A 20,769-nucleotide genomic window follows, 5' to 3' on the forward strand; every position below is an offset into this window, starting at 1 on the left:
GCTATACCAGCAAACATCTGAAGCATCACTATCCCTTTATGACTCAACCCAAAAAGAAGAAAAAGTTGAGACTTAAGCAACTAACTAGTCACTATAAATGTGATCTTCCATTCATTATACAGTACTAGATAACTTATTTGCAATCCGAGTATTGTTTAGCTTCAACTCTTGGTAAACCTCGAGAATAAGTTTCTGAATAATACAAGATCAAAATCCTTGGCAGTCGCATCAATAGTATAGAAGAATATACATATAGTGTCATTCCTTGAATCTGCGTGAGATCTTCAACATTCCTTGCCTGCAATCTTCAGCAACCCTCTTCGCCCTGTCCCCAACTGTCGGGCCGAATGCACACACACTAGACTGCAACTCATCGATTGATCTTCTGGTCTTTGAAATTGTATAAACCCAGATCTTCAAAGAGTGCTCTGTCATCTCAGCTGCCCATTTCTTTAAAACTGAAATTAGAGAGTGTATATCTTGGATTATTTTCTCGATAACAGCTGAAGATCTAACTTTTATCTGAGCATTCTCGATAACAGCAAAAGATCTAACTTTTATCTGAGCAACCAGTGACTTAAGATTCTCTAGCAAGGACTCTGGTATGTTGATTGCCTCATCAAATGGAGACTCTTTTCCGGCAGTAAGCCAAGTGACACCAGTGGAAGCATCATGTTGGAGGCCTCCATCCACGACGACATTAATTCCTTGCAGCTCCCAATGATCTCTGACTTCCTTGAGAGCTCTGGCTTGCACCCTGACTCTTTTAGCTTCCTCTTCCGCCCAAGCCCTGTGAAAAGATAGTTGACAGGTGATCATAGAGGTTTGCTTGAATAGGAATTTCTTCCTCTTTAAAAGCTTAGAGAAGGTTGAATTCATTGGAACAAACATATGAATGAAATTACATACAAAAAAGGACCTCTCCCACTATTTAGGGTAGACAATAATAAAGGTAAAGAAGGAGGGAATCAATTATTTATTGTGCCGGTGACGAGTAAGTGGAGATACTACAAGTCTACAAGCAAAGAAATAGTAAGCAGCGATATACCTACTCTGACAGTGTGAACAGGATAAATTTTATAGCAGATAGATCTTTACCTGGCCATGGACAAGGCTTTCCTCTCAACCTCAAGCTCATATTGTAACTGAACAATGATCTGGTTCTCGTTCACAGCTTCTTTCTGAAGTTTCAAAATCTTCTCCTTCTCAAAGGAGATCTCAATCTTATTGCTCATGAGGCTCTGTGACTGTTTCTCTACCTCATGCCTTAACTTTAAAAGGGCTTCCTTTTCAGATTCGACAGCAGCTTGGCCCCTAACGAGAGCATTGTTTTCTTCTGCTCTTTCTTTTCTTAATTCTTCCAATTCTATCCTCAGTACTTCAGCCAACTTTTTTAATGCCTCCATTTTTTCCCTTTCCTTGGCCAGCTCCTTCTCAAAGCTTGCATTAATATCTTTCCCAATTTGAGCTACCAAGCCACTATGTGCATTCACAGCAGCTTCTGCCAATGTTTCTGCCTCAATACGTGCGAGTTCCTCACTGACAACCTCAGCAGCATCACCAGTTGAAAGAGCAATTGCAGCCAGAGCTTTTGTTACCAGCTTGTCTGGCAAAAAAAGTCTAGTATAACCTATAAGTACAAGACAATAGTGATCAGGTCTTTCAATACCAAGTCAGTATCAAAAATATCAAAAATGTATGAAAACTCTCAGTATCATATATCAAAACGTGTGAAAACATTACCAAATGCAAGAGCTGTAATACTCTGTTCTCCAGCAGACAAGTCAGATACTAAAGCAGGCCAAGTGTCTGGATTTATTTGATCAATGTCTATATAACCAGAACACTGGTACAGAGACTAATAAAAAAACATCATAATATTGGCACTTAGTGCAAATGTCTCAACTGGAAAGGTGGAACAAAGTCCAACATCTACAATCTTTTTCTTACTTTTTTGTCGACTTCTGGTAGTTGTGTTTTTTCTAAAGTAATCTTCCAACTCACAAGATCTTGACGTGATAAAGGCCTGCATGAGCATGATTAGGCAGAAAAAAATTAAATAAATATAAAACACAAATACACATATAACCAGTGGTAGTCATTATCACCTTTCCGGAGAAAAAAGAATAGAATCACGTTGTCCACTAATAGAGCTATTAGTCTTAGATCCTGAAAGCTTACTTGAAATGAGTCCAGCTTCTGCCAACCCTAAGGCATGGAATTTGATAAGAAATATCAAAGTACAGTTAAATGTAGGAGAAGTAATGAAACAATTTCATGGCAATATCTTCTATGGCCTAAGGTGTCCAAGAAGATAATTAAGAAAAATTTACAATTTGAAACCTTGAATGCACGGAAAGTCAGGGTCTTCAGGAGTGATATCATCAAATGCAAGTTCAGTCACATTCTCTATATATATTGCCGGGTACACTTTAGAAATTGTGTTCCTATGCAGAAAACCACAAGGTTAAACTTCAGGAGACCCAATCCTTACTGGAATGCATACAATTTCCGTAAGTTCACATGCATCGATAGAACTTGTGCCCCTATATCAAATCTTCCAAGGTTCATATGTCACATTCTTCTTGTTGTCACTCATATCAGTATGTCTGGTTATTAGCTGTTAATTGAAATTGCCCATTACTTCTCTAATTTCTTTTGGCAAGCTCATTTATTATGCACATTTGTATGTACCTAAAGATCCCTTTTGAAAGCTTCCAGGGTACTGGAAGAAGTCCAGTTGAAGAGGTAAATAATCTCATCTTTGAGAAATTATGGTAGCTCAAGAATTTAAAACACAATATGGACTATTACGACTATTACGTTTAAGCATATATTAGGAGAAGAATGTACCTTGACAGAGCACTACTTGCCTTCACCAACCAGCGAGCATACTCGCGACGAGTACATAAATCACAAGGTTGAGCATCTGGTTCAATAACCTAGAACACAAAATTAATGAGATGATGACATCAACTTCAATTTAACTTACTCCATAGTACATCAATTAGTTAAATCTTTTTCAAGTACAAAGGTAAGATTGAAGCAACTCCATAAATCAATTAAAGTTCAAAAAAGCTTCCAACAAACTGCAGTACAAAAAAATCGTTCAAGACTATTGCAACTTTTTCCATAACTCTAAATCTACCGCACAACACTCAACAACTATATCTAAACAGTGTTGTTTCAATATAAACTTAGAACATGCTAACTACAAGCCACAACTGTAACACCCCAAAATAATAATAAAAAAAAATCCCTCTGATTGACGCACGCGCCGAGCACGTGCGTGAGCCCTGCCACCCTGCCCGCATCCTCTCTTCTCCTTCTTCTTCCCTTTCCCTTGTCGTGCACGCCACCTTCCCCACCTCCTCTATCTCCTTCTTCCCCTCACCGCAGCCATCCCACCCCACCTCTCATCTTCTCCTCCACCTCACCTCTCTCCCTCTCTCGCGGATTGCCGAGGCCGGAGTCGACGAAGTGCCGTTGCCGCCGAAGCCGGACCGAGAGCTGCCGAGCCTGCCGACCAAGCCCCCGGTAAGCCTCCCCCCTGCCATTAATTTTGATAGTGTAGCCCCCCTCCCTCGCCGTCGTCGGAGCCCACGGCGGCCAACGACCTCACGTCTAGCCGCCGATCTGAGAAGCCCTGATGGAGGGAGAGAGGCCATCTCTGGGCTTTGGGCCCTTGGTGATGGGGGGAGGATGGACTCCCCATGGCCGTCGGCCATAGAGCGCGGTCGTCGTCGTCAGGTCCACCTCCTTCCCCTTTTTCTTTCCCTTTTCCCCTTTCACTTACCCGTCGGTCTCGTGGCCGCCGCCGGCCTTGTGCTGCGCTGCCCGCAGCACTGCAACCCCGTGGATCCCTCTCACCGCCTCGACCTCCTTCCCTCGGGAGGAGATGGGGTGGAAGGGTGGGGGTTTAACCCTCACCCATTCTCCCTTAATGGGCTGCAGACCACTGCAGTCTGCAGCCCACTAAGCTAGTTTTGGGTGGGCTGCAGGCTGCAGCCCACTAACCCAATGTTGGGTGGGCTACAGTCTGCAACCCACTATTCCAACCTTAGTGGACTGTGGCTGGGCCCCCAGCCCACCAAGGCTCTCTTGCTTTTTGGGTTTGAGCCTACCCATTGCCTCTAGCCTAGCCTATTTGGGGCCATTTAGACCCTATAACCCTGTTTATCTTTTTCACCTGATTTAATTAGCCTGATCCGTCGTAATGACAATTTTGTATCATGTGAATTGTGAGATAACATAAGACTCGCCCTAAGAGACCCCGACTCATGTATTTGCCAAGCATAAATGCGCTAACAAGATAATTAATTATATTAGTTCGCTAATCTTACGTATGGCGTTACTTGCGTGAATTAATAGGATTGACACCGCGTGAGGAGGATTTTAGGATTCCGGAGGAGCCGGCTAGCTGACGAGATTTACCATAGAGACCCCCAAGCGAGTAGAGTTATACAAATCTAGAATAATATAATCTCGTGAGGGGGATTTACCCACGCGGCTTACACGTATATTTGGAGGTTTTGGTGTTTCAACAACTTTTGCTTAGAAGTTACAATGTATGAGAATATCTAAAAAGTTAATAAGGGGCGAAGATGGTCATGATTTCTATAAAGAAACCAGTAGGAAGTAGGAAGAATATGACTAAATAAACATAAAACCATCTAGCTGCCATCACATCATAAGTGCACAAGCATACCTTCAAGACCTGCAATGCTGCCAATGCCTGAACCTGAGCGTGGTCAACTACAGGTGGAACCAAAACTTTTCCAGGAGGTATCTGAAGAGCTGCAGAGCAAAGCAGCAGGGTTACAAGCATGGAGAATTACTTCTATCAGGTGCTATTGACTCAAGTAACTGCCTTTTTATCAAGTCCTCTTTGATTTCACTTATACTTTCATATAATGATGTGCTACAGTTGGTACACTTACACTTGATTCACGTCAACTGGAGATGAATTATTTGAACCGTAAGGGTCATCAATACTGACAAAAATCTCAAATTATTAGCTATTCTAGATGTAAACTTTTCAATTTTCTCCTATATAGTGGAAGACCATTATAGCAATCTGCATCATGTATTTCTGTCCAATGTTTAATTATTACGTTGTTTGTCAATGTTTCAACTGGAGGCTGATCCGTCAATTGGCTCGGAACTCTCAAGTTCAACCGTCTCTCGAGTGTCCAAATCTCCCACATAATGATCACTTAAATGATATTTAAATGACAATTGGGGCAAAAGTACTGGACACATTATGGTATGAACGTTTTGAATCAAGACCATCAGATGAAAACTAAACAATATGTTAAGACAATTTAGGTGAGGTGGAACTAGAGATATCAGGTAACATCATTAACATCTGGGGAAGTTGGCTCACCAATTTAATTGGTTATTTTGTCATTTCTGTGAATGGCATTGTCATCATCACTTATTGGTTAGAGCCTCCACTAGAATCTTCAATACTTCTAAGAGGAGACAAGTTCCCTGTTTTTACCTGTCTCATTCTCTGAACAGCAGTCACTTGTCTTGCTGGTACCATTTGTAGGCAGTTCAGTAGGATTCTCAACCCTATCAGCTTCAGGATTATCATAAGAACTTAATAGGACTTCTTGCTCAATTTTCAATGGTTCGAGTTCTTGTTTACGTCCTGCTTAAATCAAGAGGCACAAAGCATACTTAGGAGTGACTCAAAACAGGTGTAATGCTGCTATAACTCCTGGCTCAGAAACAGATTGGAAAGAAAAAATACTGAATAATGATATCAAAAAAAACTTTTTTTATAATTAAAAAAAGCAACAACATGTCATAAAATTTGTCAAACAGAACTAGCTAAACCTTTTCATGAATTCTGACTAATGATATCAAAGAAAATCATTTGAGATGTAAGTCATGGCAAATCGTTGTAAATAAACTCCATACCATAGGCACTTCTGGTGCTGAGAGATAATGCAGCAAATGCGACTCCGCCAGCTAAAAGGAGTCCCGCCACTCCTGCTACAAGAGTTCCTGCAATTGAACTACTATGAAAGTGTCATTAGTACTCCAAACACCTGAAATCGGCTCAAGATTGTTTTGCATGGCAGGAAACAACCGTGTTTAGTTCTCTTAAGTGGATGTCATCTAAAATTATTGGACATGCGAGGATCCTAATTGAAGGTTTGTGACAATAAATTTAAAAAGAAAAACAAGTTCAAAACCGACAAGCTTTTAATATTTCACAGGATAACTAACTTTCTCTAAACATAAGACATCATATAGTACTAAACTACTATGAACCGTCGTTCTAGTTATGACAAAGCCTGGCCCCTAGACTAAACAAACAGTGACACAAGGTATAATAACAATAGACAACCAAAAGGTTAAGCACCTACTAAAAATTTCGTTAATATTTATTTTAAAATCGAAAACTATTTCTTGATCACTACTAAAAGACATGTTCGCTCGTTACATCAAATTAGCATTCTAGGTTAACTCTTCTCTTTCCACCATTTAATTTTTAAACCCGCCATCAAGATCCTATCGCAACACCATCAATCTAATTTAGGCAAAAATAAAAAAATAAAATAAATAAAAAACGACAAAGTGAAACAATTACCACGAAGATGCCCTCGAACTCACCTCTAAACCCGTTATTCCTCAGAGAATCCCCGCCGCCATCGCCCGGTTCATACCACCCGGCGAAAGAATCCGGCAATCCATTAGATCCAATCCACAATTCCTCCTTTTTTCTGCCTCTCTCCTCCGATTTGACGGCGAAGGCCGGAAGAGCTCGGCAACTCGAAGGGCGGGACCGAATCTTGCGGGAAACGGAGGTGGGAACCCTGCACCTCTGCCCGAATCGTAGGTGGAGACAGGTAGGAGAAGAAGGATTCCTCGTTGAGGCCATCTTTTTCTCCCAATTCGAAAGCTCGGACCAAGATTTCTTTGGGTTTCTCTCGGAGGACGACGAAACGACACTAGCATATTGCACTTCACTTCTAACTTACCCAACCCAACCCATATGATCTTGAATAAAGTGGAATATTTATTTTTCTATTATATTTAATCAGATTATAGGTTGAATTTAAAAATACTTATTAGCAATAAATTTCTATATAATTAGATAAATTTTTCAACACATCTAAAATAATATCGATTAAAATTTATATAATAAAAATATTAAAAAATTATCTAAAATTTAATCAATATTATTTTAGATATATTAAAAAATGTATCCAATTTTTTATAATTTTATTATTAATAAAAATCTGCATACTAGTTTGATAAAATATAATAAAATAATAATTATTATACTCTTTTTTATGAAATTAAACTAAATTATAGGGAGAATGAAATATACCCTTTTTTTTTATGAAGGATTAATCCTATCCATTAGGGTTTAGATTTATTCCTCCAGATGAATAACTCTTGATCCGCGATATTCCATCCTTAAACAAAATTCATCAATGAAGTTGATATTTACCTATATAATTTCATGAAGCTCATCGTTATGTATTGTATGTATAATTATTTTTTTCTCTTTGAAATTGGTGTATTTATGATAACAAATTTTCAAGTTAATCTTTATTGTTGTTACCTGCAATTTTACCAAAATTTTAATTATTTAGATTTAGTATGGGCTAATTTGCACGTGTTTGATATGTTAAAATTGATATATAATCTTGTTTTGAAGATTATTAATCTCTTGTCACCCACTCTATTTGTCATAATAAAATAACAATTTCTATTCAAAAGCTAGATCGTAAATAAAACTATTTTCTTTACCGTGATTAGATGATACAAAACTTGGTTTATATTATTCACTTTCCATGTTTATCATCAATAATTTTGATTAATCATTTTGTTAACTCAACCATTATATCTAATCCACGAACAATCGATGGAGATATGTATCACCGCACAGAAAAGACAATGCGGTACTTTTTCACCCCCAAGAAATAAGAAATTTATATACATAAAATATTATTCAATTAAATGTTTTAAAATTAAATAAAAATGCTAAGTTGATTAGCTTTTTTTACTTAGAAATAAAATATTGATTAGTTCGGTATTTTTATTAAGGCTATAATAAATAAATTAAATCATATTTAATAATAAATTTTAAAAATAATTTATTTGGGTAAAAATAAATTGGAACCTTCCAGCTCGCAACAGTACTGCATGAATCATGAAGCCATCGCAGCAAACAAGCAATTATCAAATCCCAGTGGATTCCCAGCAACTGGGGTCTTCAGATCTAATGGGAGAAACCACCAAGATCATGATCTACTTTGCAGAACTAATCATATATCCAGTTATACGTGTAAAATATGTAATAAATGGATGATACTGCAAAAATAAATATAAATCAGGAAATTGATGGCCGTACAAAATTCGTGAATTCGAGGTTGCATACGATCCGCTTCCCCATTCGGCCCCCAACTTGACCGTTGGACCCTGGCCCCCCTCTTTCCCGATCCAACCACCTCACTCCTTAAGCTCTGTGCACCATCCTACGCCACGAATTTCCCACTCGCTTCACTGCCAGCGCTTCCAAAACTCCCGAGAGCACTAAAACCCATTTAACCATGGCGAAGCAATTCGCTCGCTTCCTTCTTCACCTTCCTCCTCCCCTCTCCGAACCCTAACCTGAACACTTTATCCCGACCCCAATGGCCACAACCCTTACTCCCGCCACCTCCTCCCAATTCTCCCCAAGAATTCCTTGCAAGTTTTATCCAAACCCTAGATTCCATCCAAAAAAACCCCATTTTTTCCGAATTCATTGCGCCAAATCGAGCAATCCTCCATCCTTCTTCTCCCTAATCGGCTCTGTCTATGATTGGGCCGACGCTGTCAAAGAACGCCGGGTCCGCGACCGCCGTCCCTTATACACCCCCGGCGAGTGGCGCAACCACCGCAGCTCCCGCCGCCACCTTCGCCACCTCATCTCCAGCCTCACCTCGCGTGTCATCCTCTCGTTGGTCCCACCCGTGTCGGCGCTCACCGCAGTGGCCGCCGCGCTCGCAATTTATAACACGGCGGTGTCGCTCGAGTGGCTTCCTGGGGGATTCCCTCTTCTGCGGGCGTCACCGCTGCCGTACCAGCTCACGGCGCCAGCGCTGGCTCTGTTGCTGGTGTTCAGGACGGAGGCGTCGTATTCGAGGTTCGAGGAGGGGAGGAAGGCGTGGATGCGGGTGGTTGCGGGGACTGGGGAGCTCGCGGGGTTGGTGATGGCAGCGAAGGGGAGGGATGGCGGCACCGTGGATCATGTTGTCAAGCAGGCTTTGTTGAATTATATCATGGCATTTCCTGTAGCACTGAAGGTGTGTGTTCCTTGTGTAACTTTTTAGTTCTGTAGTATAATTACTTGTGCTCTCTAACCTACTTGTCTCTTTTAAAGTTGAGGAACTTTAAGATTGGAAAGGAAATTTGAGAATGCTTGTCTTGTCTCCTGGAAATAGGAATCCGGATTATTATATTGCTAACCATTCATGTGCACCAATTTTTGGAGGGAAAAATTTAAGACTACTTAAATGCTGATCTAAGAGTAGAGACTGATGATTCTCTGATCCTTTCAACTCTAGTACTACTGCTGTGCATGCTTAGCAGATCATCGTGGGTCCTGACAAATTTACTGCTGCAAACATTGGAAGCTATTACCATGTGCATATATGTTTTTGGAGTGCCAAGAATAAGTTAGCACATGCATATACTGTTTGAATAATAAAAAAAAGAATATTTACTTGTAGATTTGGTGTTATGTTGATATAGTCTGTGTGACTGGTTAAGGAGTAATAAACCATCATCTTCCTGAATCAACAGTTCAGAAAATTGAAATTCTTGTATTTAGTGAGCATGCATGACGATGCAATATTCCACAAAAATTCAACAGGTTCTATTCATGACAATGTTAGAAATTGTTGTTCATTATAGATTCTTTTGATCTTATGATTCAAAGGCTATGTCAAGGTAATAACTAAGGTTTATGTTGCAGTGTCATGTTATTGATGGCTCAGACATAAGAGCTGATCTTCAGAGTTTGCTTGAAGAGGATGATTTAGCTGTAGTCCTGAGATCAAAACACCGCCCTCGCTGTATCATACAGTTCATTTCACAAAGCCTTCAACTTTTACACTTTGAAGAACAGAAGCAGAATGTCTTGGTAATTTCTTTCAGTTGTGAATGTCTTTGCTAGACCAACTTAGAAATGAAAATAAAGGTAAATCATCTGTTGTCACAGAACAAAAGTTGAACTATGTCTTACTAGTTATCACCAGAACACACTAATGTAGTGTTTCCAAATTACCTGCTTATATCTGGTCACTGCAGCTGTTTCGATATGAATTTGTCTATTATGCACAGTGGTTAAGCAAAAGAACATTTTTGCAGTATAAAAGTAAAACTATACCTTTGCGAAAACCAAAATTCTTTTTACATCAACATCCCTCAGGGGCTGGTTTCTATGGTTGCTTTATCCGACCCAAATGGTAGTATTAATTAACTCATTAGCTGTATCTTTTTGCTTCACAGGAATCAAAGATCTCTTGTTTCCATGAAGGAATTGGTGTTTGTGAGCAGCTCATGGGTATTCCGATTCCTCTTTCATACACTAGACTAACATCGAGGTTTCTTGTCCTATGGCATCTTACACTTCCTGTGATACTGTGGGATGATTGCGATTGGATGGTTGTCCCTGCTACCTTCATCAGTGCAGCCTCTTTGTTCTGCATTGAAGAAGTAAGCAATTCTATTTTCTTACTCTCACAAGTCTAACTAGCAACTTCTAATTTGGACCTATCCTGGAAAACTTTGTGGTCATTTCCGTTGAAAAACATCAAAATTTAAAGAAAAAAACAACCATACTAGCAAGAAGGAAACATATAATTTAGGATAATTCAAAATTTTTATGATATTGTTTTGGTTAGTGTTGCATGACTTCTCATAACTGTTAATCTAGAATATAAAATGAGCGAAGAATTAGAATTGTCATTGAATAAATGTTAGTTTTAGAACGCTTATCGAGTTAGCTGCAGTGACTAGTTAGCTATTTAATGTTTAGTATGATTTCTGAATCATGTCACTATTAAAACAATAAGGACAAATTACAAATGATCTTGTGGTGATGCATAAAAGGTTAAAATCAAACTACTCCCCTAAACTTTTATTTGAATCCCTGTGCCCCTTATGATCTACAGTAATATAAAATTATTTTGTTTGCTATCCAAACTTAACAAAAAGGACCAAAAATTATTAAAATATAGTTTCTCTCTTCTATCCGTTGATCAAGTCTTAAATCTTAGTTATCATCTCTATCACCAATTACCTCCCTTCAAATGCATGATCATGGAATAAAATATCTCAATTCTCTTAAAAAGATGGGTAGAAGATTTATTGTTTCTCAAACAATAGGGTAATTAATATCACAGGGGTATTATGATAATTTGATGGTGCTACTAATGACTGTTTAGTTTTTCATGTTAGTCTAGACCATGGGCAAAGAGATGCAAATGAAAATTTAGGGGAATAGTTTGATTCTAGGCATAACGGGGGAAACAGATGTGGGGTTTATTGAAAAAATAGTTGCCAGACTATTTGCCACCAGAACTAGTTTGTTCCCCTACATGCTCTTGCTTGGATTTTTGCCAGCTTTATCAACATCGTGTCCTTTTCTAAATCAGCATGTTGTCTATTTGTCTTGCAACTTACAGAACTAGACAACTTCTGGTGCATAAGTTAGTAATCTTGTTTATGTGCATTCTGTCATGCTGTCATGCTGTCATGACTCCTTGTTCCTATCTATCTATTATTATTCTGCTAACTACAACAAATCCAGGTCGGTGTTCTTATTGAGGAGCCATTCCCCATGCTTGCCCTCGACGAACTGTGTGGACAGCTTCTTGATGGCATCCGAGAGGTTATGGCAATAGAGAATTTGGTCCACATGCAACTACTAGCCAAGATGAAGGGCCACGCTGATGGACGTTCCGTTAACGGCTGGCCTAGGTCCAAAAGTGAACAGGGATGAAAGATCAAGCAACCTTTGATAATCTCGAGTAATCATTCAGAGCATAGCAACATATTTACTTAATGGTACATGAAAACGTATCTCTGGGCCCTATTGTGAGTTGTGACAACCATGAAAAGTTTCTCAAGCAACTTTGGTAGATTTGTATCCATCAATCAGAAACTGTCCGAGAAAGACGTGCAACCTGATGCTCTATGAAGATGAAATTGACAAGCTAACAAAATCTGCCAAGCAGACAAAGATCATATTAGAGATCAAGGCCATCTATTCATCACAGGCGTGCCGTGAATGTAAAGAATTTATATTAAATGCTGGCAAGTGAAGGAGATTTGTATGAACAGCTCCTTTGTCATGTATCAACTAGTATGCGACGAAGAAGATTTTGATCGATATGTAATTAGTATATAGTATATGCTCTCCGTTTGATATTCGCATTTAGAGGATGAAATACCCAACTTTTCTCTTCAGAGAAAGCAAATCTATCAGGCTGCCTAAGTTGCTAATACTTGCTTTTCTTGAAGGTACTCTGCCTCACTGTCCAAGCTTGATGTCTAACCTCCCGAGTTCGTCAGTTAGGGGAACACGGACGGCACGGTGAGGCCTATCTACCTTGTGAACTACCCTGACCCCACCACCAACCAACTGGATTGACAGAGTAGGAGAGGCCTTTATATAGCTTTGCCACTATAAGGTACTATATTTTTTATTATTCTTTATCATGAACCCTTAGATTATAAATTAGAGAAATTAGAATAATCTTATACGATATATAGAATGGATAAGTTGGCCAACATTTTTAAGAAACAGGCTATAATGAACCTAAACCTTGTATATATAAAGTTTTGATAAAAGAGCTGGTTTTATGCTTTTTATTATTTTTTTCTAATTAAGAAACATATTATAATGAGCCTAAATCATGCACCTGTAATATTTCACTAAAAGATCTAATTCTATGCTTTCCATTAACTTTTTTTCTACTTAAATAGATAGCTTTCCTAGCAGTTACAGTGGCTGAAAATTTAGCCAGTCCTTTAATTTCCTCATTATCACCAAAGCAAGGTATTTAAATTGGTTTTGGAGTCCTTAAAGCCCCTCCTGCCATGCAGAAAGATTAAATTCTTTATCCACATCCATGCTCAAATGAAACCCTTCTTGCCCCTTTGCATGTAGTTGGGATAAAACTCACATTGATTACAACATAGCAAAGCTATAAAAAAAATTATATAACTTTAGTCAGCACCGAAACAGAGAAGATAAGATGAATGCAAGTTAGAGTAGCACTGAGAATAGCATCTTGAAGCCCAGAAGTCATTACAAAGTTAGTTAGCGTGTCAATGCCTTTGAGACTTTGAGAGAGAGAGAGAGAGGGAGAGAGAACATGATCTTTTATTAATCAGTTAGGCTAAAGAGATCAAAGTGCAAGGGTCCCAATTTAAAGAAGGCATATTGGTCCCCTCCGATATGTTTCTTTTGACCATATAAGAAAGAGAAGATCTAGATAGAGAGGAGTGGGCAATTTAGCAAACTTTTGTTATTTGGAGAGAGAGAGAGAGAGAGAGTAAAGTGATGTAAGAGCTCTACTGTTAGATGGATTTGAGTGTACGTAACGTGTAATGAGATTGTCGGGTGGCGGGAGGAGTCGTAGGCGACAGGAGGGAAATTATTTTAAAGGATTTTCTCATTTCACACCTTATATTATGTCCTTATTCCAAAATACTTCATGTCATTGCACCCTTTTTAGTCTGATCCTTATCTTTCTCAGTTCAGACCACAAATCCCTCCTAATTTGTCACTATATTTTCAGAGGAAACGCAGACACTTTTTTAAAATGATTTAATGAAAATAATAATAATAAAGAACCTATTTAGAAATAACGAAAATATAGGGTGTGAGATTAGAAAAAAGAGTCCCTACCTATTAAAACGTCACCCACCCAAAAAAAAAAAAAAACTCCCAACTCCGACTCCAAGGCTACACTTTCTAAAGGGATGGGTCCCACGTGCGCGACACGTGACAGCGACGTCGTCGGCGGTATCGGTATCGGTATCGGAGTGCGACCGACCCGAGACAGGAGGCCCCCTCATCCTGATACTGACCGAGTGACGAAAACGCCCTCGGGTCCCCTTCCAGGTTTGACTGCTGCGGCGACTTTGGACTGTTCGTTTGACCGGATTAGACCCCAAACAAAATTATGAGTGCGCTAAGGCCTAAGGGCCCTCCTAAGCAAGGCAGTGAAACGAAGACAATAAATATAGTGACAAAGAGTTAAAAGCTAAACCTCTCTATAGCTATCTATTTAGCGTACCCCAAATGGGGTAAAAAAATTTGTAATTATGTTTGATTAATTTGACCACCTTCCTGTAAAATTTTCTACCCGAATCCGACGAAAACCAGTCCATGAGTCTGTTGTCCAAATGATGCCAATTAATGGGGGGCAAATCAGTCATTAAGATCCACACTTCCCAAATCCTTGCGATTCCTTTGAAGCAAAGATAGGGCAACCTCGTAATTTCGTTACTGGGCGAGGACAAACCCCACTTTGGAAAACAATAAATTAATTACTACCTGGCCAATAATTAACTATTAGCTGCTTTAATTAGCAGCTGGAGGAGGAGATAGCTCGAGATTGAGAGGAGCGAGATCATAAATAAATTTAAGGTAATTTAAACTATTCTACTAATCTATTTTCTTCCCTTCTTTTTTCGCTTTAAGAAAAGCGGGAGAGGTTGGCGACTCCCAATGCTTGTGTATAGCTACCTCCATGGCTTTTCCTCGCTCGCTACTGTACTTAGCAGCGACAAAAAGGCTTCTCTAACTCTCCAGTGGTAGTATTACGTCTCTCTCTCTCTCTCTCTCTCTCTCCCTCTCTCCTTCTCTCCCTCTCTCGCTCCGATCTCGATTGCGGCGGATCTGCCTCTTGGGTGGTGGTTTCAGGTACTTCAAATTTCGCTCTCTAAAGATTTTTTTTGGTTGGTATTCTTCGTTTGATCTATCTGGGATTCGTGGGATGGATCAAGGCATTCGAAAGGGGGTTTTGAGAAATGGGTTTGAGGAAAGCTGGGATTTTGTTACGGCCCCAGTTGATGGGAGAGCGGAAATGGTGGTTTTGGGGAAGAAAAGATTCGATTTTTTTTTATTAATGGTTTTGGCTATTGGGCGAGTTTCTTTTTATGATTTTGGGGGAGTTTATTTCGGTCTGATGGGTGAGATCTGGTGAGTAGCGTAGTATTTGATTGAGATATATATAGTTTTTCGCATTGATTGATTTGCCCGCATTTTATTCTCTATCTTTATTAAGGTGGAGGATATGGCAATGGAAGATCTCTTGCTAGTTTGAGGCTATATCTTGTTGTTTTCTTCTTATTTAGCCACAATATGGATCTCCTTGTGCAAAGATTTGTATCTATGTGTTATCTGTGTTGATTTCTTGCTAGTTTGAGGCTTTATTTTGTTGTTTTCTTCTTATTTAGCGAGAGCTTGGTTCTCCTTGATGTGCAAACATTTGTATTTATTTCTTAGTCATTTGTTATCTGTGCTGATTTCTTGCCGTTTTTTCTAATCTTGGTACTATCCCATTGTTTTTTTCCCCCGTGAAGGGTCTAACTTGTAGAAGTCCACGCAAATTTTGCCTAATTGTGTGGTTACAAGCCAGAATCAGGGTTAAAAATAATATTAGAAATGCTAAAATTAGAAAATTAGATCTCGAGGAGTTGACAATTTGAGGAAGAGGGCAAGAGCAATAGAGTGCCTACATGTTATGCAAGATGTCATGCAGGAGGAAACAGATGTCGCAAACTTTAGTTGGGCTTGTTGTCTGTTTGTGAGGAAAAAGAGAGTGAAGTTATGAGCGAGATGAAAGAGTCTGGTATGGGTGGTATGTTATTAGAGGTTGTGGCATCCTATCCTGTTAACATATGAGGTGAGAGATGCTCCTCTTTGATAAACATAGACTGAACCTTTGTTGGTGTTTCATCCTTGGAAATATTTTGAGGTAGTATTTAGATCATATGGTAGCATTGATCCAGAGATTCCAGACAATTGCTTCCTATAGTGATAGATGAGTCAATTATATATGCTTAACATAGTTTCTAGTGATCTACTCTACATAAGCAGTTTTCAGCTTGCTTCTCCAGATAACCAAATAGACTTTAGAGAATGCATGTTAGATTTTCAGTTCATATTATGGAATTTTTCTAGTTGTATTAGCTGATCCCATCTGATAATTTTAATTGGACATCTGGTTCCTTTCCTCATATGAGCTTAAATTATGGTGACTTTAACTTAGCATTAATGATCTTGAGATTAATGGAACCTGACTTGATTCTGTTATCCATCAACAGCTTATTGTCTTATGGGCCAAGATCTATATTTGGAATTTGAGAAGCATTCTCAAGCAGAGCCAACTTGTGGAATCGTAAAACCCTCTTGTCACAGCAATGATAAAGCAGAAAAAAGACAGAGGAAAGGACAACCATCTAGCAAATTCCATTTCAAAAATTCAGATAGTGATTTCAGAGAATTATGTCTTGATCAAATCGCAAATTTCCGTTGTAAAAGCATGCATTCTAGAACCCCTGAAGCGTACCTGGAAGAGAATGTTGTCCTTAAACGGGGTTCTGTTTATCAGAGTTCCAGTGAGGTTAGGAGAATAAGAAAGTTCGAAGAGAGGAGGAGGAAAGTAGAATACACTAACAATGAAGACACTTTTTTGTCCTTTGAGATTGTTGATTCCTTGCCCCAGTCTAGTAATGCAATCTCACATTCCCAGAAGAAGCAAAAGCCTGTTGTCTCTTCAAATGCTGAGCCAAAGTGTTCATCCCTTGAAACAACACACCCGATCACTAGAAGTTCTATGGAGTTTCTAGACCTTTCATTCCGTGATCTTCCTGACAAGCACTTGAAACCTGACAGTTCATGTTCAGATTTTAGCTTATCCAAACCTGAAAGAGTCGACGATCTCTTGGAGATCTGCCTTGATGTTGAGGAAACCAAAGATCTTTGCAAAAATGCACCTCCCAAATTGTTAGAAATAGGACCGCCCAAAGGTTCAAGATACAATCATTGTCAGCGGCCTGCCCTTGGTACCAATGGATATATTTGTAATGAAGGAGACATGGCAAGCACTCTACCAAAGTCATTTTCAGCCAAGGCAGGAATCTATGACTTTCCTGGTCAATCACAAGGCATCCTTAACAGGGCCGGCCCAAAAGTTCAGTCAAGTCCACTTAAGAAGATGTTGGAACCCATCACAAAGTCCAAATCGATGAGGAACTCATCAATTGTTGGAACAGAAGAGGCTAATGCTGTTGATCCTGTACTTGTCAGGAAGAACAGAATCCTTAACAAATCTTTGTTGTCTGATGGTCTGTTGGTTGGAGATCAAGTCCTGACAACTGCTTCTTCACCTGCTCATCTACATGCTGTTCTTAAATCGGAGTCCAATGATGGTGTTTCAAGTTTTGAGTTCTCAGTGAAAGATCCAGAAGACATTCTTTCTGCCAAGACATGGAAAACAGAGAATGCATTTAACTGGGTCTACACATTCCATAGTTGTAACAAGAAGATTAATAAGAGTGGAAGAGCTACCAAAGAAAAGCAAGGGTATTCACCCCCAAATGTTGGCCAGATGCAAGTCTCTTGTTATCTGTGCTCAGAAGTTGGAGAAAATGGATCTTTGAATAATTCAGCTGTAACAGAATTCATCTTATATGACATTGCTCAAGCCAAACGGAGCTTTGCTGTTGAGCGGAAAACTAAATGCTTGCCTGATTCTATCCAACCTCCCTCATGTGGTATTGCTGAAAGCTTGGTCATGGAGGGTCCTTTGGGGAGAAAGAATTCAACGGAACGGCAACATAATATTAGACATGCTCTTAATAATAGTTGCAACACAGATGCCTCAACTTCTTACCCATGGTCACAAGCAGATTTACATCCACACCTGGAAACAGCAGCTATTACAATTCAAGTCCCTTTTAATAAAATGGAGAGGTTTAAAGATATGAAAGCAGAAGGAGCCAATTCTTGCTCAAATTTATCAAATGTTACCTCTGTTGATCAGGGAAGGGAGAAAATTACAAATAATCCATATCCTGTTATTGTGAAAGCGGTCACTCCAAGTGGGACACATGGGCTGCCAAATGCTGAAGAATGTGGCCCTTCTTCCTTACTAGATAGATGGAGATTAGGTGGTGGCTGTGATTGTGGTGGCTGGGACATGGCCTGTCCAATTGTTGTGTTTGATAATTGTGGTGATGATACTAGGGCAGATTGCTTAACAATGGAAAGCAAGAAACCTTTTGTGCTTTGTGTTCAGGTAGGCTCTTCTAGACTTGTTTATCTTGTATTATAGTGCATTATTATCATGGAGTTATCCTGTTATATGACTACAACTAAGTGGCTGAAGGGCTCTGATACTTTCGTTGCAAACTCTACAGATATATAGTTTATTATCTCATGTGTGTCACTTCAACCGATCCTTATTTGAGCTATCAGCCTCCTTATTTCCAGTGCTCAGCCTTACTGTTACTCAACTGAATCCATATTTTGTTGGGTTTTTTAATTTGAAGAGCATCCAGTTGATAAATTTACGTTTCTTTTTTTTTGGTCTGCTTAAATGCAATAATTCTTAATCTATTTCCTCAGATAATCTGATATAAGCTGCCATAAATTGCTACTTCTTATCAGGGAAGCAAAGAAAAGGTACCTGCTTTGTCCATAATGGCTGATGGGAACGGACAATACTCTGTTGATTTTCATGCACAATTATCGGCACTACAAGCATTCTCAATCTGTATTGCTGTGCTACACTTTTCTGAAGCTTCAGTCATCAGTCAGGAGAAGAATGCACACAAGTTGAACTCAAGTTCCTTGAAGTTGCTTCTTGAGGAAGAAGTGAGACACTTGATCGAAGCAGTTGCGGTTGAAGAAAAGAGGAAAATGAAGAAGAAAGTAGAGCAAGTCCCCCCATCTTTCTTCCTAGATCCACCCTTTTCGCCAATTGGAAGAGTGTAAGCAATGAGCTAATCACTTCTGTGGTGGCATTTGGTATCGCATATTTGCATGGTTGCTGTGAACTCACGTTACCCAGATATGCTATTAGATCAGGAAAACAAAAGGAGAAAGGAGAACCTGCGGCCGACCATCATTGGAATGAGATGGACTTGGGAGTACAAGCATTCAGTTTCTTTGTAACTTTTATTCATCACAATCTTGTGTTCACAGTCATGTGCATAGTATTTATTATTAGAGAGAAAAGCATCTTGCTATGATAAGAAGCAGGGGCCTGAGGTTTTGTAGCTTTTAGAGAGAAGGCTTTGAAAATTACATGGATGATGTTCAAAAGGAGTTCTCTGAAAGAAAAAATCATCATATGTAGCATCTGTAAACAGAAGCCATTACCTCAAATAAATAAATTGAGTTGATCCTTCACCTCCAAGATCCAACTACATGGTCCCCTTCAATGCCTCTTTGTTTTAACTTTTACTAGCTATAAAATATAATAATGTCATATTAGCGATAATTTGATATATATATATATAAAGAAAAGGAAGCTATTCTAAAAGGTACAATGAACATTATTTACTACATGAGGGAACATTACAAATAAAAATAGATTTTTGTGTATAATTTATATAATATATATATTAATTAAAAAAAAAAAGAATTCTCCTGCTCCGATCTGCTTACCCCCAAACTAGTTGAATTATATAATATATTTATGTTTGTTGTTTCCAAATAGCGTAGAATTTTTTTAATAATTATGAAGACAACTAAAAAATTGAAGAGAAGAAAACAAACATTCACATTGTTTATTTTGTTGGGAGGAAAAAGACAATTTGAAATTTTATTTATTTTATTTATTTTGTCCTTATTCAAATTCTGTCAAAAAAAAATTGACTTTAGAAATGTCAAACTTTCAATCATGATCGATATATTTGTGACTTTAGAAAAAGTGTTGAATTGACTCCCCTCCCCTTCCCACTTTTACTAATTTTTAGATAGATTTTCTTATTTACTTAACCATTTTAATTTTATAAAACCTCTTAAATATCTACTCCATTAGTTATTTATTAATATCTTTACTAAAAGATATTAATTAACTTTAGACATTTTGACAACTATTTAATTAAAAAGTATTAATTAATTAATTAATTAATATTTTCTTCCATAGGAAGCAAAAAATTAAAAATAAAGGTAAAATCGTTTGCTATTTTCCATTTACTCCATCAAGAGTGAAATATATTAAATAATTAAAAAGCCAAAGTGTTTATAAATAAATAAATCATTCAGGCACACCCAAAATTTATAATTTTTATTGCTACCAAATTCGCTAGACAAGTCGGGAGACGTCCTCTTTATATATCCTTCACCTAAAACAGAGAGACAAAAATCTCGCCATAAACTCGAAGATGGCTGCATCACTGAGTAATTTACAAGAACAAAACTGAGTCCGGCATCATGAAGGAATCTGGAAGGCGAATCCTTCGAATTGCTTGCAGAACCGGATTATATCGTCAAGAAGTTATTCCCAATTGGCTCGATAAATCCAGTTTCCATTCGAGAAGGTGGGCAGAGACATGAGCAGCGTTGGAATCGTTTATGGCTCATATCACAAGATGATAATAAATCTTTACAAATTATGGAATCTCTAATCTATGTGATGTGCATGAGTGGCTCTGTGTGATCATCTCGGATTTTTGTACCTTGTTCTTGGATCATATGATTCCATTATTCTAGGCGTTTGACAGTGA

General features: G+C 38.6%; 3 protein-coding genes across 5 annotated transcripts; 2 read left to right on the top strand and 1 right to left on the bottom strand.

The window, feature by feature from the left end:
* Window positions 1-65: 65 nt before the first annotated feature.
* LOC140793493 (uncharacterized) lies at window positions 66-7,017 on the bottom strand. Of its 2 annotated transcripts, none has more exons than XM_073144996.1 (11): window positions 6,628-7,017; window positions 5,929-6,015; window positions 5,504-5,656; window positions 4,709-4,797; window positions 2,854-2,942; window positions 2,344-2,447; window positions 2,109-2,208; window positions 1,951-2,026; window positions 1,744-1,858; window positions 1,099-1,630; window positions 66-790 (listed from the first exon to the last, which is right to left on the bottom strand). In XM_073144996.1, the coding sequence occupies exons 1-11, from the start codon at window positions 6,893-6,895 to the stop codon at window positions 259-261; spliced, it is 2,145 nt and encodes a 714-aa protein (XP_073001097.1). In that variant the 5' UTR covers window positions 6,896-7,017; the 3' UTR covers window positions 66-258. The 2 variants fall into 2 exon arrangements, with proteins under 2 accessions (XP_073001097.1, XP_073001095.1); XM_073144994.1 differs by having other exon boundaries at window positions 5,504-5,659; window positions 6,628-7,003.
* Window positions 7,018-8,472: 1,455 nt separating this feature from the next.
* LOC140793494 (voltage-dependent chloride channel 1, chloroplastic-like) lies at window positions 8,473-12,444 on the top strand. Its single transcript, XM_073144997.1, has 4 exons — window positions 8,473-9,314; window positions 9,986-10,153; window positions 10,522-10,728; window positions 11,825-12,444. The coding sequence occupies exons 1-4, from the start codon at window positions 8,661-8,663 to the stop codon at window positions 12,014-12,016; spliced, it is 1,221 nt and encodes a 406-aa protein (XP_073001098.1). The 5' UTR covers window positions 8,473-8,660; the 3' UTR covers window positions 12,017-12,444.
* Window positions 12,445-14,586: 2,142 nt separating this feature from the next.
* Window positions 14,587-19,454, top strand: LOC140793492 (uncharacterized). Of its 2 annotated transcripts, none has more exons than XM_073144993.1 (3): window positions 14,587-14,674; window positions 16,357-18,332; window positions 18,704-19,454. In XM_073144993.1, exons 2-3 carry the CDS (start codon window positions 16,368-16,370, stop codon window positions 19,028-19,030), a joined length of 2,292 nt encoding a protein of 763 aa, XP_073001094.1. In that variant the 5' UTR covers window positions 14,587-14,674; window positions 16,357-16,367; the 3' UTR covers window positions 19,031-19,454. The 2 variants fall into 2 exon arrangements, with proteins under 2 accessions (XP_073001094.1, XP_073001093.1); XM_073144992.1 differs by lacking the exon at window positions 14,587-14,674 and adding an exon at window positions 14,791-14,950.
* Window positions 19,455-20,769: the final 1,315 nt, after the last annotated feature.

Source organism: Typha latifolia, chromosome 8 (genome assembly GCF_019914945.1).
Source record: "Typha latifolia isolate L0001 chromosome 8, TyphaL0001v2, whole genome shotgun sequence".
Taxonomy (NCBI): domain Eukaryota; kingdom Viridiplantae; phylum Streptophyta; class Magnoliopsida; order Poales; family Typhaceae; genus Typha; species Typha latifolia.

What these genes read in the sequence shown, in the direction of transcription:
- LOC140793493 (XM_073144994.1), bottom strand. Translation starts at nt 6,895, where the DNA reads ATGGCCTCAACGAGGAATCCTTCTTCTCCTACCTGTCTCCACCTACGA. An exon ending in TGACTTTCCGTGCATTCAAG is followed by an intron (nt 2,209 to 2,343) that starts GTTTCAAATTGT and finishes TCCATGCCTTAG; the next exon opens with GGTTGGCAGAAGCTGGACTC. An exon ending in TATTACAGCTCTTGCATTTG is followed by an intron (nt 1,631 to 1,743) that starts GTAATGTTTTCA and finishes TTGTACTTATAG; the next exon opens with GTTATACTAGACTTTTTTTG.
- LOC140793494 (XM_073144997.1), top strand. Translation starts at nt 8,661, where the DNA reads ATGGCCACAACCCTTACTCCCGCCACCTCCTCCCAATTCTCCCCAAGA. An exon ending in CATTTCCTGTAGCACTGAAG is followed by an intron (nt 9,315 to 9,985) that starts GTGTGTGTTCCT and finishes TTTATGTTGCAG; the next exon opens with TGTCATGTTATTGATGGCTC. An exon ending in AACAGAAGCAGAATGTCTTG is followed by an intron (nt 10,154 to 10,521) that starts GTAATTTCTTTC and finishes TTTGCTTCACAG; the next exon opens with GAATCAAAGATCTCTTGTTT.
- LOC140793492 (XM_073144993.1), top strand. Translation starts at nt 16,368, where the DNA reads ATGGGCCAAGATCTATATTTGGAATTTGAGAAGCATTCTCAAGCAGAG. An exon ending in CTTTTGTGCTTTGTGTTCAG is followed by an intron (nt 18,333 to 18,703) that starts GTAGGCTCTTCT and finishes ACTTCTTATCAG; the next exon opens with GGAAGCAAAGAAAAGGTACC.